Source organism: Mastomys coucha, unplaced genomic scaffold (assembly GCF_008632895.1).
Source record: "Mastomys coucha isolate ucsf_1 unplaced genomic scaffold, UCSF_Mcou_1 pScaffold14, whole genome shotgun sequence".
Taxonomy (NCBI): Eukaryota; Metazoa; Chordata; class Mammalia; order Rodentia; family Muridae; genus Mastomys; species Mastomys coucha.
The window spans coordinates 73,811,984-73,826,084 of NW_022196896.1; the positions used below are offsets into that span (position 1 = coordinate 73,811,984).

At 37.9% G+C, this 14,101-nt stretch overlaps 2 protein-coding genes and 1 long non-coding RNA gene across 3 annotated transcripts in view; 1 reads left to right on the forward strand and 2 right to left on the reverse strand.

The window, feature by feature from the left end:
• The window catches only part of Osgepl1 (O-sialoglycoprotein endopeptidase like 1), a 13,943-nt gene extending 12,840 nt beyond the window's left edge, over nucleotides 1-1,103 (reverse strand). Inside the window, exon 1 of the mRNA XM_031367400.1 lies at nucleotides 899-1,103. The gene's annotated coding sequence lies outside the window, so the exon portion shown is untranslated. The remainder of the gene's footprint in view (nucleotides 1-898) is intronic.
• Nucleotides 1,104-1,146: 43 nt separating this feature from the next.
• On the forward strand, nucleotides 1,147-4,272 carry LOC116088396. The gene is made up of 3 exons (XR_004117877.1): nucleotides 1,147-1,231; nucleotides 2,467-2,524; nucleotides 3,677-4,272. It is a non-coding gene; the product is annotated as an uncharacterized LOC116088396 (long non-coding RNA).
• A 2,487-nt stretch (nucleotides 4,273-6,759) lies between these two features.
• Ormdl1 (ORMDL sphingolipid biosynthesis regulator 1) overlaps nucleotides 6,760-14,101 on the reverse strand; it is a 14,358-nt gene continuing 7,016 nt past the window's right edge. The window contains exons 3-4 of the mRNA XM_031367402.1: nucleotides 11,564-11,715; nucleotides 6,760-8,195 (exon numbers count right to left, since the gene is read on the reverse strand). Coding sequence (XP_031223262.1) covers nucleotides 8,060-8,195; nucleotides 11,564-11,715 — 288 coding nt within the window. The 3' untranslated portion in view covers nucleotides 6,760-8,059. The remainder of the gene's footprint in view (nucleotides 8,196-11,563; nucleotides 11,716-14,101) is intronic.

Sequence of the window (14,101 nt, forward strand, 5' to 3'; positions counted from 1 at the left end):
TACAAAATTTTAAGAACATTTGTAAAAAGTTATCAAAATCTTTTAGAGGCCCTAGAAATTATTGGATATAAATAAATCAGATTTTGCAAGAGAAAAATGAGAAACATATAAAATGATTAATATTTCAAGTTGAGCATCCCCAAAGTGAAACTTTAAACCACTTTACCCACCTGAGTTGTTGTTAGTGGAAACACAAAAAGGACTAAAAATATTATTATATAAAATTGCCTTAGCTGTGCTTATAGTATGCAAATAAAACACGAATTGCACATATATACCTTGGTTTCATCCTCAGATTGGTTATGAATATGGCACATCTCAAAATTTTAAAAAAAAATTGTTTTGAAATTGGGAACACTTCTAGTTCAGGCATTTTGGGTAAACCATGCTTAACACGCACTTTATACAATAGTTAATGTTATGGTATAATAGTTATGCGGATAGTCCTATTCAAAATGACGTTAAAAATTAAAAGCAAAGAGAACAAATGAAAAATAAAAGCCTCCCATTTATTGATACCACCGCCCCCTAAGAAAATAGAATGTACTGCATATGGACAGTTTATTAAAATATATGCTCATTAATCAGGATTTAATTTTATATTTTGGAAGTAATACCTCTCATAAAGTTCATTGTAAAAAACAAGCAACAAAAAACAAAAAATGGCATCTCAGCAAAGCCAACTGTAAACACTTATCCAATCTTTGGATTCACGTCTCCACTTTTTGTAAATAGGTTCACCATCTAAACTTCTTCCTAAACCCTTTTCCCCACATCAGTTTCTCCCCAAAAGATATCAATCCCTCACTAAGCATAAACACCCTAGTATTCCCACACTGCAAAACGTGTGGAATGGGCAAAACTGGGGTTAGAAACAGAAAACACTGGGAAAGCAGACCTGCAGTGACTGGGATGGGAGTAAACTACGCGCAGACTTCAGTCGTGAGCTCCCACAGCCTCTCCAGAAGAATTTGAACAACACAGCTGGAATCTATTGGCTGGGAAGCGAAGGAGTCTCTGTTGGTGGTGAGCAAAAGCCCTGGACGGGAAAGACTCGCGCGAGCAATCTCCATTCACCTCCGTAGGAAACAGCAGACGCCTGAACTACGCTCAGGCGCCCGGAAGTGACGTCAGCGCTCGTGGGCCCGCGGCAATTCTTGTGGCTTCAGAGCCACACTTAGTGAAGAAAAGCTTAATGACCTCTTCTAGCCCACGGCGTTCCTGCCAGGTTGTGAGTACCAGGACTTCTACAAAGTCACACTGATAGCGACTCCTGGAAAGGTGTCCAAATTCAGTTGATCGCTTTGTGCCCACCCTATGCCACAGTTTAGGAAAGGGTTCTGCCCTCGGTTAGAACTTTGCTGCTACAAGAGAAAATGGGTAGGATATATTGTTATCCTATTTTAGGAACACTGTCACCAGACTTAAAAGACAGTGGCCTGAGAAACCTTCCATTTTCACGGGTAAAGTATTTTCATCAAAAGTCAGACCACAGGCAAAAACAGCACTCAATTCTCAGTGAAGTGTATTTGGTTGTACAGTTTAAACAACCGCTCCACCTACCACCCCAAGTGAAGCACCTGCGGCTGGCTCATTTCCTTATCACAAAGTCAGTGTATTAAGTGGTGAACATTTAAAAAATATTTCTGTGTGGCCTTCTATAGTCCCAGATTACTAGGCCAACTTTCAACTTTCTGTGTAGCATGTACTAATTATTGCTTCTTGCTTTGCTTTTGTTGGTCTGGTTTGTGAATTTGTTAGTACACTCAAATGGATGTATTCCAAATCTTTCCTCTCTACCAACACTTTAAAACTGTAGTAAGCAAAGGCTTTACAATGTAAGGCTGGGAAGGGCTTGGATACACATCTTTGCTTTGCTGAGTTAAACAAAACAAAACAACAACAACCAGGTAAATCTTATCACAGACTTATACTAAACTCTAGGAGCAGGTACAAATAAATTCATAATTACAATATTGAGCTTACTTTTAAAATTTTGAGACTTTTTTTCCAATGTGTAACAGTAAAGCAACACTTTTGTGCTAGCCTGGTCAGGAGAACATCTGTGAGATACTGTGCTCAATGGCCTCATTTACAGGTAATTGGGCTACTAAGTTTGAATGAATTCAAACTCACAGAGTAAGTGCCTCTGACTAACATTAGAATAGGCCACGGGAACCTTGATTCTGGAACCTGTTGGGTTAAATGCCAGAAGACAAACTCATTTGTAACCTTCAGGTGAATTTAATAGGAAGAATTTTACAATACTATTCCTTACGTGTTCCACTTAGATCATGTGCATGAAATATACAAATCTATGATTCAGGTTCTTGCAATGTCCAAGCTGGCCCTTAACTCCTGGACTTAATTCTTTAGCCTCCATAGTAATTGGGACAACAAATACCCACTTCTGTAGGCCTGCCTGGACTTTATCACACACTCATTGGGATTTTTCCTTTGTGACAGGTACTTTCTTGGTTGTGAGAGCTAAAAACTTAAGATCCACCCTCAATCTTCAATACAGGTAATTGAAAGGTAGAGAAATGGAAATGCACATGAAGCTGAGTAACCTGGAGGCGGCTAAGTGGTTTGAATGTGTATCTGCAGCCTGGAAGGTCGTGACCTAATTCCTTGGTTTCTGCATCTGATTCCTTTCCAGACTTTGGCTTGGAAGTCACTGAACTCTAGGTTACTGAGTCACACATCACAAATTGCTAGAAAACTATTTAAGAGCTATCAGAACCAGTTAATTTATTGTGAAAAAATGTAATGATGTTGGAGCTAGGATAGTGAGTCTGCTGGTCTCTCATCTTTGTTTTCAATAAACCACAATGAAGATCAAATGAAGATTATATGCAGAGGATGAAAGCAGTGGACATTAGCTTAGCTCTTAATAGCTAATATTTCAAGCTTGAGGAATTACTTCCCACTTGAGTCACATACCAGTCTCATCAGCCGTGCACTCTATGGCCACCTGCCTTTCTCCTTTCCAGTTTTCTTGAATAAGCAATTCCATCTTTGATGTGAGAAAAATCCTCGTACTATGGGAAATACTATTAGTCTGGTTTCATTTTTGCAAGATTTTTCTCTTACATTTGCTGAGATATTACACTTACTTTACAACTTGTCCTTCAGGTTCTTATTATGGCACAAGATAGAACATATATGGTCTGAAGCACTCATTGTTCTATAGTCTTCACTACCATTGATCTCCAAAATTCATCTTCCCTAATTAAAACTTAGTAGCTGGTAAACATTAATACTTCAATCTTGGCAACAACTATTCTCTTTTGTCTTTATGAATGTAAGTAGAAATCATAACCACATTTGTCATATTGTGACTATTTCATAGTGTCTTTGAGGTTAACCTGTTGTCTACCATGTATATCAAAATTCCCTTTTAAACACAGAATCACTTTCACTGCATACATGTGTTATTTTATCCATTCATCTTTTGATATGGGCACGTGGGCTGCTTCTATTTTGTGGCTATTGTGAAGAATGCTGCTGTGAACATGTATGTTCACACATCCACATTCCTGCTTTTACTTCTTTCAGATATAGACTTTGTTAGTTTTTCATCATTGTTATGAAGAACACTTTCAAAGGACAAAAGGTTGTTTTGGCTCATCATTTCTGACTTCAGTTCATGTATGGCTGACTCCATTGCTTTTAGGACTGTCATCAGTTAGAGAACCATGATGGGAGCACTGTGATAGAAGACTGCTCACTTCACTGTTAGCTGAGAAACAACAAATAAGGAGAACTGGTCTGGAGACAGCATATTTGACCCGGGGACCTACTCTGAATAGGCTCTATCTCCTAAGAACATCTTGCAGGGCAATCAAGCCTTTAGCACTGACCTTTGGAAGAACATTTTAGATCCACACCAAACAAACAAAGCTGAACTGCTGAGTCATACAAACTTAACTTCTGAGGAAGCTCTCCACTCTCCAAGTGTGTAGAGGCCATGCATGGTTGGAGTAGGGAAGGGAGAGAATGTCTCTCTACCCTTCCTAAATGTTAACAGTGCAATGAGAGAAGCACATAGTTTGAGAAGAATTCATGAGAGGAACATCTGTTTCAAAGGATCTCTGTATTTTCCTAGGAAACAGTATGTTATTTTTTTCACCAATTTGAAAACTAGAAGATGAAGAAAAAAAACTCAAACATTTATCCTCTTGACAATATGGTCAACCAAAATAAAAAATACTTGAAAAATCTGTTCTGCAAAGTAAAAATAAGACTGACAATAAAGCTATTTACATGGAAAAATAACTTTATTCATTTTAGAATGTTACTTTCTAATTATAATTTTTATGATTTGAGATTTTTAACAAATATATACTTACGCAAAGTGGAAAGACAAAGACAATTTAGCTTGTATATTAAATTTAAAATTATAGAGAAACTTAGCTAGGCATAGTGGTGCACCTTTTAATCTTAGCATTCAGGACTTGAAGCAGGAGATTTAGCATTCAACAGTAGATAGATAAAATAGGCTAAAATTAACCAGGTCGATTTTGACAAGAACAACTCTTAGCTTTGGTTTAGTAAGTCCATTTTATTACGTGTATGAAGAGGAACGTCATCACCCGATAGCTCATGCTGAAGATCTGAGGTTTGTGTGACCACAAAGTGAATCAGTGATGTGGCCATCAAATCAAAACAGCTGAGGTGATAACAGACTGAAAAAAAAAAGTCTCAGCTCATCACCTCTTGTATTTAGCTTGCATTCTATACAGTAAAAACCAAATTAGTTCTCGGAGCAATCCTGCAAGTGGGAGAAATGTGAGACTGTATCTTATGGACATTGCGAACAGCTACAGTAATGCTTATTCAATACTGTTAACAGTTTAAACAAGTAGCTGATGAGTTAAGTGTGTAAAGATTAGGATGATTTTGGCTCACTATAAACAGCTTATAACTATAAGATGGGTCACGATGTCCTCTATTAGTGTTAAATCATAACTTAACGGAGGAAGGTCAGTCATTGGTGCTCATCTGAACTGATGCAGTCTTTAAGTGTGTCTCTAACTTAGTGCCTGCCATCACATGTCTACTAGGGTAACTCACATACATACTTTTCAGTAGCTGTTGTTATGCTCTCTTAGAATCCATAGTTTGGTAGACAGTAACACCATAAACCAAAAACCCAGAAAGGAATGGGACATGTCAAAACCACACAGGAGCCAACTTGGAAAACATACAGCAGTGAAAACTGCCATGAAGGAAGTGGGAAATCCCTATCAAGGCTCCACTTAACTACCATTCTTAAGATAAACGGACAGGCTGGAGAGATGATGCAGGAGTAAAGGGTGCACATCAAAGTTCCATTCCAAGCACCCACATGGGACAACTCAAAACCCCTATAATCCAAGCTTCAGGAGATGGAACCCCTCTACTGGCCTCTGCAGAAACTACACTCCTGTACAATCCCACACAATCATAATTAAAATCTTTAAAATATCTACTATGAATGCTGAAGTTAGTGGCTCACTTAGTACTTACACAGAAGTTGCCAGAATGTCTCGTGACTTCACTGGATTTAATTAGGCTTTATTGTTACTGTGACAGTGTGGCCTTGCACTTGCAGCAAGCAGCCCTTCTGCCCTGGCCTGGCAAGTGCTGAAGTTATAGGCCTGCACCATTGCATCCAGACTAGGAGAGTGATGTCCCAAATCGTTAAAGTATACATTTATGAAACTGGCGCTTTTCATGTTTAACACAACCATCTAACTGGTGGTTCAGGACAAATTACTGAATTGCTTCATTTTCTTCTTTATACAACAGTGTCTCAGCCACAAAGTGCAAATGTGACCACTTACCATTTTACATGCTACTGATTAGTCTAAATTACTCTTTGGCTGCAGTAGCTTCCCAATTATTCTGTTTTCTATTCTCAGCTTATTTTCAACAACAGTCAGTGAGCTGTAAATAAAATGAATCCCTTTCATTTTTTGGGTAACTTTTTCACGCTGAGAGGAAACCCACCTATTTTGGTGACTTTGACTTTTTGGTGTGACCGACCGACTGACCGACCGACCGACAATGCTGTACTGCTGTACTGCTCAGAGCTCACCAGCTGCCATTCTCCTTCTCTCTTCCCTGTGCCAGTGGCCTTTGTGAGCTTCCTCAACCACATTTCTGGTGTTCCAGAATCTGTTACTATTCTTCCTGGCAATCTTTTCCAGATCGCTGTACCTTCCCCTTCTTGTTTAGCAGCACGCAGATGTTTTCAAACGCTGTCTCAGGTGAAGCAGGTCTGTTACGTGTCAATGTCCACTCATCCCGTACCATTGCCTCTGTGGTAGTAAGCCCCTCCACAGGAGGCACAAGTTTCTCTCATTTACAAACTCTGTAGCACTAAAAGAGCATAGCCAAGCAAGCTCTCATGTAGCTGTGAATAAATATTTTTTAAAGCATCGAAAGTAGAAAGCACAGAAAATGGGAAGAAAAATTCCTATTTCTAAGTATGTGGAAAAATATAAGCTTTCAAAAATGAAGTTAAACTGGGCAGTGGTAGCTCATGCCTTTAATTCGAGCACTCAGGAGGCAGAGGCAGGTGGATTTCTCTGAGTCTTAGGCCAGCCTGGTCTACAGAATGAGTTCTAGGACAGCCAGGCCTATACAGATAGACCCTATCTTTAAAAAAAAAAAAAAAAAGTACTTAAACAGAGGAACATTTTTAGCTAATTTTATAAATCTGAAAAATGTCAGTGTAGTTCTGATGACTGTCTTAGAAAACTTAAAATAATCTTACACCAAGGAAAACTTTTTATTAAAGCATCAATTATCAATTATTTAAAGATACACAAGAAAAGACAAACATACAAAGGCAGTATCAAACAACTGATTTCTAAATTCAGTACTTTTGAAATATGAAACAATGATCACTACCATTAAGTCTGTGTATTGCCATAATTGATTTGTAAGTTGGTCTACAACTGTCTTCACTCTTATGATACTGAGTTTTTCAGCTTTATATCATTTTAGAAAGGTATTTACTTCTCTTTAAACAATTAATGCTAACAACTTAGAAGCTTCCCCCAGTCACAAGAATTCAATATAGTGTTGTTGTGAATATAGGTACCATTTTGGGTCATCTACACTAAGACTCACACATTAAAAGGAAATATAACTGGGTAAACCAAACTGTGGGGATGGAGAATAAGAGACTAAGAGCAGATGTTATTTGTTACTTCAGTTTTGCTGATAAAGAATTCATTACTTAGGTCTGCCCACATCAGCTGGCCCCATCTTGCATTTCCTTTTCTAAAGAGTGATAGACTTAACCAACTTGCACAACCAACTAAACAATACTTTTCAGCTACTGAAGACTGGAAGTGTTTGAAGTAAGTTATTCTCTTAATTGGTTTAGCAGCTTTGCTTCTGGAAAAGCAGTAAAACCTACTTTGTTCCAAAATGAGTCAGAGCCTTGACTGAGATGCCTATCTTCTTCTCTTAGAGTAAGACATGAAGACAAAACCCTCACAAACCCTGTCATGTAGTAAATGCAAACATTACCTCATTTATCAATGCACAATACTAAGCCAGAAACCCAAGAGCACACACATTAGGAGGGGGCTTGTATAAAACAAGAGGATGTGTCATATAAAGTAGACTGTGTACAGTAATAAAAACATGTATACAGGTGATTCTGCTTTCTAGAAGTCTGCTTAAACTGACATGAATGAATGACTGGAATGTTCTTTCCCTACCATAATGTCCACTCACTATAAGCTGGACCTAGTTTCTTATAAATCCCACATTTTCTTGGATTTTAAGTTACTGTACCCTTATTGTACTACCATTAACATAGAAGCTGGGCCTGCCCAGCCTGCTTGCAAAGCCTCTCTCAGAAATATACCAAGCAAATTAGACAGAGGCATCCTTAGGTAGAGCACTTCAAGACAGCTTAGAAAGGAGCAGTGCTTGGCCCTCAAGTGTAAATACCTCTTATTTCACATTATCACAGAAACAGTGCAGTTCATTAACTACTCTTTCATTACAGGAAACCCAGTAGCTCTTAACCGTTCTCTTCAGTTGCAGCAACACTTCAATACTTATTAATTCCAAAGATCCGAACACCATGCAGCTGTGGCATTTTGGGAATAAGTACACTCAGGAGAGAAGCTGTGTTTAGGATGAAGTGAGTTGGATCATACTTCGTATAAAAACTTGCCAGAAAGTATCTGCAGAGATAAAAAAAATTAGAATACATATAGCATCCCAAAATGAAATTACCTAGAATTGAAAAATATTACAAAAAGGGGTGAATAAACACAAATGCCTAAAAATAAAATCATTTTGATACTACAACTAGTGCATAGCGTTGGAAACTAACACATAGCATTGGAAACCAGCTTTTGCACATGCAGAAATCAGTATCCTTGAAAGAAATATACATTCAGTTGAAAAAATACACATTCAGTTGCCCTTCTGATGTTATGGTCTTCTTGCTACAGCAGAGTAGTCTATAACCAGTCTATCTGGAAACCTGAAAGATTCAGGTTTCCCACCTGTTTGCTATTACAGGACACAGGAAGATCTTTTCCTCTACATAAAACAAGTTTTGTATAATTTGGCTAGGAAAGAATAGCTACCTCCACAAATGAAAATAAGCCAGAAAACTATACACATCGTTTTTAGAATTTTCTAACATAAGAAACTCTTTAGTCTCCCACTTAAACATAAAAAACTATTTTATGTGTATGAATGTTTTATAAACCTGTATGTGTATCTGTGCACTGTGTGCATACTTGGTGCCTGTAGAGGACAGAGAAGGCCACCTGATCTCCCTAACCACCAAAATGGAACTACAGACAACTGTGACGCCCCATAAGGGTGCTGGGAATTGAACTCAGGTCCTTTGGAAGAATAGCCAGTGCTTTTAACTGGCTGAGAAATCGCTACAGCCTCTACTTCTCAATTTCTGCTGCAAAACCTTTCTTCATGCTTTAATATACTTTCATAAGGCTGTTTTATACTTTCATCACTGAAAAAAACTGGCTTTATCCACTGTATTCAGTAAGCCAACTGACTGACTTGTTGCTAATACCAGTTTAAGTTATAATCGAATACATCTTGTCATGTTTTCACCTTACCACACTTTCTTGTAATAAAAATTAATAACATCGTGTAGAGTATATGGAAATTACCCCACTCTTAAAATAACCTAGATGACTCTCTGAGGAAATGCAATCTCAGGCAGAATCAGTATAAGACAGTTTATTTGCTAAGGTATATGAAATAGGCCTGGAATAGAAGACAGAAGTTTCAGTTTAATGCAGGCTCTTGATTCAATATAGTCATAAGATCTCTACTGATGTAACACATATGAATTTGTTTCTTTTTTCTTCCTTTTGAGATGGGGTCTAAGTAGTTCTTGCTGGCCTAGAACTTGATACGTAGACCAGTCTGTCCTCAAACCCATCTGCTTTCACAGTACTGGGATTAAGGATGTGCCACCCTAGTTGGCTTGAGTCTGTTTCTTTATCCAAAAATCTGTGACAATAGCATGTACAAATTAAAGCAGATATGAAGGCATTTTTGAAAATGATCAGAGCTGGTGATTCAACTGACTTAGTTTGCAGGATGCCCTGTATCTGATCTCCAGTGCCACAAAAGGAAAAATAAAAAACAAAACAAAACAAAACTACTATATAGATGGCTTAAAAGTCACTTCTTTAGTTAAATAAGGAATTTAATCAGAATATTTGAAATAATAACTCTGAGTCAAAATAATATTTTGAAAACCAGGAAAGACTATATATAGATAGATCTTGATTGACTTTTTGGTATATTGCTAATTGAAAACTCACCATATATCAAGTATTTTTATGTATATTATACTGTAATCTATGTTTTACAGATGAGGAACCTGAGACTTTTAAGAAAACGGCCAAAACAAAACCCATAAAACCCACAAGGGCTTGAGACGTGGCCTAATTGTATTGTCTCTCTAGCATGTGCAAGGTCAATGTGATACAGCTTAAAGCCATATAGCCCACACCCGCAGTTAGGGCTGCCTAGCCTATTATTATATTTTCTTCTGTTAGATTATAAAGACATTTTCTTTTTGAGTTTAATTTTTACTTGTGACAAAACTCATTTCCACAAGGTTCAAAACCCTGAAGGAAAAAAGGTATTCCTTTATGACCCTTTCTCTTGAAAACATCCTTACTGTGAATATATCCATCCAAAACTTACCCATCTTACAAAGTCTTTTCACCTAATCCAGACTCCACTGATACTACTATGGATATAGTATTACATATGATGCTATAGTGTTAAAATTAAGTTATGTGTGATATATTATCATGTACAAACTATTGAGTGTCATATTAAAAGCAATCTATATACATATGAACTCTTAAAAGAGGAAATATGTATTTATTTCTCAATTATACCTATATAGAGCCAAGGGAGAAAAGAGGAAATGGTATTTCATTTAGAATCAATTTGAGCAAAGGCACAAAAAAAGGTAAAGATTGGGTTAGGAATAACATATTCAAATGTGGGGATTAATGATGTAGGCACTGGGAAGAAAGCAGACCCCAATAGCTGCATAGTGTATCTGACTTGTTTTTTAGGAACTCATGTTAAGAGCCACTAAGTCAGCTACCATCACTTTGATTTTTAGGGAGGGGTTGGATGTAGGGCACTGAGAAAAGCTCTACGTAGCCCAGCATAGCCTTCAACTGGCTGCATGGGCATGGCCAAATTCTTGAACTTCCTGCCTTGACTGCCTGAGAGCTGGGAGTGCAAATGTGCGCCATCATGCCTGGTTTCACGTGGTGCTGTGGGTCAGACTCAAGGCCTTGTGCGTGCTGGGTAAGCTTTCTCCCACTGGGCTTCATCCCCAGCCTTTGTTAGCATTCTATACACAAGCAAACCAAGGTGAATGGATTATACAGAATTCAATCCAAGTTAGTCTTACAACTAAAGGTCTGACCTTTATTTTTTCTAAAGCACTCTTTTCTCAAGATGCTTGAAGTGAGCTATCTGAATAGATGGGGAGCCAATATAATTATCATCAGCAAGTCATTCTTTTTTTTTTGATTTTTTTTTTTTTTTTTTTTTTTTTTTTTTTTTTTTTGATTTTTTGAGACAGGGTTTCTCTGTATAGTCCTGGCTGTGCTGGAACTCACTCTGTAGACCAGGCTGTCCTCGAACTCAGAAATCTACCTGCCTCTGTATCCCAGGTGCTGGGATTAAAGGCATTCGCCACCACTGCCCGGCAGTGAATCATTCTTTAGGATGATTAATTTGATATGTGATACAAAATAATAGTGTACTCATAATTTCCTTAGAAGAAACAAAGACACAATGTTTTTATCTGTGTATCTTAGAATGTTATATTCACTGATGAACTTCTATCTGTACTGATTCAAGTAAAAACTGGTTTCTTACCAATTGTTAAAAATTGTGCCTATACCTTATGACTCTACTTATTGCCTCTACTTGCAGATACAAGTTCTTAATAAAAGTCAATTAAATCTGATAAACAAACACTATTTTCTTATCTAATCCATTACCTCTCAACACTTCTACCACTTACAGAATGATTGGAGAAATTGTGAAAAACTTCCGAGAAGATGTAAACTGTACTCCATAGTCGAGCTGTTCCCAGTGTGTTAGGAGCCGTGCTCTACCCTGATCAGGAGTCTCAAAAGGCGTTCCTTTTACTGCATGCAAAAACACATACATCCCCTGAAAAGCAAACAACAGAGGGAAACAAATGCAGAATTCATCCTTACAATTAAGCATCATGATGGTTCTAGGCAACTTGTAAAAGAGTATATGATTTAAACTAACAAGTTAGGTTTTCATAAAATAGTAAAAAATTATGTTCAGTATCTATGATGTATAAAGCTTTCTGTGGTATGTTTCATTTGTTGAAAACCAGTACATGGGCAATCAACAGCAACATGTTCATTAAGCAAGTCTGAATGTTAACTTACACTACATCTATATTTATTACTGCACTCTTCACAACAGTGAGGAACCAGCCTGAACACTCATCAACAGAGTAAGGATAAGACAAAATGTGTTAATATACACCATAATATATATGTTTTATTTACCACTAATGAATGAACAAACAGACGCATGCATGTGTGTGTTGCACATAAGTGACAAAAACAGAAGATAAATTGTAAAAGGGAAGGGATAACAAGAGGGCAATGAGAGGAAGATAAGTATTGCATTTTCTAACATAAAATCTAACTCTAAGTATATTTGCATATGCAGGACAAGAATGCAATGGAAAAAATATGAGGGAAGGGGATTGAAAGGGAGGAGGGGATTAAAGAGGGGTACTACAAGAGGGTGGGGTAGAAATGACAAAACATGCATATTTTCTCTCATATATGGAATGTAGATTTTAAAACATATATATATGACATCAAAGCATAAGGGAGCTGTTAGGGGAGAAATTGGATGGTTGCAGGAGTATGGGGTAGGACAGTATGAACAAGGCATTAGTATTTGTATGCTAGATGTCATAATGTAAACCATTATTTCGTACATTGATTAAAAAAATTCATTGAAAATGTGTAAAAAAAAATAATTTAGACAGAAAATTTATCCAACAATACCTAAGCTGTTGTGGAAAGGCCATATATCTTAAAGTTCTTGACATACTTTGTGGGTGGCTTATGTGTAGAGGACCTAGAACATGTGTGCATATGTATCTCTAGTCTGGGAAAGTCCACTCTACTGAGGCCTGGTCAGACAAAAAGAACTCATAGCCAGAATACTCTGAAACTGTAGGATCCCTTTTTAGTTCAGGTTCAAGCTTTGATGTTACCACTCCAACTCGATCATCCATGATGGTTTAGTTTCATGACAACTTCTTGGTAAACCTTCAGTAATAACTGACTCCCCATTTAGGTGCATGCATAGACTTCAGCCCTTTTTTGAGTGCAATGGCCTGTTGTTTGTACGTTTGTTTCCAATGGCCCTAATGCCTGAGGATAAGACCTAGAACAGACCAACTATTAGACACACTGGAAGGTGATGTTAAGCCAAGGTGTATTTGTATTATCAATGCCAAGAAGCCATTTTTATATACACTAAAAGGAACACTGAAACACAAAGTGTGTCCTTTAAATTCTCAAGAGTATATAACCTTTCAACACTTAAGAACTAATTCTGTCATTTGAGGTGATAATGCTCCCTCCAAGAGTTATAAATTGTCTAACAAAACCCTGGTTCCAGTCATAGGAAAGCGCCCTTTAAGGTGTTGGTCAAGAGTATTCAAGAACCGTTTCCACTGACCTCTGCTACCATCCAGAATTCTTAATGTCCCATTGCTGAATACACTACACATTTCAGATATAGGACTTGGAGGAATCCAGCTGGGACTGTCCTGGAAGCATTCTTGGCTGGTTACGTCTTGGAACTCAAGAAAACCCACTATTGTCACTTTCCTAAAGCAGAGAAATGTCTAACTGCATTCTTATCCTTTTATAACCATAGTAAGTGTAACTTTCACTTCATCAAAAAAGCTCCTTTTGCAGCAGAGACAGACCATTACATGAATCCAAATCAGGTCAAAATGCATAGAACAACTGATTGTGGGGTATCCAGCATCTTAGCACAATCCCTAAGCTAAGCTAGTTCAGAAAACACTGCAGAAGATGTGGAAAGACTTTAAGAGTCAGAGGTCCAGGATATCTGCTGTAAGACAGTGTCTTCTATACATAGCAGAGCAGCTGCACTCATGACTTCTCAACAGTATGATTGCCTAAGCAATGTAACAGTAGTTGATATGCCAACATGGATGGTGTTGAGGTTTTGGCTTTTACTGTCTACTGTAACGCTAACAGCCCCCAACACCTGGAGTCAGTATGTAGCCCCTGGAATCCTGCCCCCATGTTAATTCTGATTGGTGAATAAAGATGCCAACACCCAATAGCTGGGCAGAAGAGACATAGGTGGGGTTGAGGTTTGCAGGCTTGGAGAGAAAGGAGTGAAGGGGCAGAGGGAGGCCACCATGGAAGAAAATGCTGGAAGGAGGAGGAAGAGGAAGATGAGGAGGAGGAAGAGGAGGAGGAGGGGAAGGAGAAGAGGAGGGAGGGAGGGGAGGAGGAGG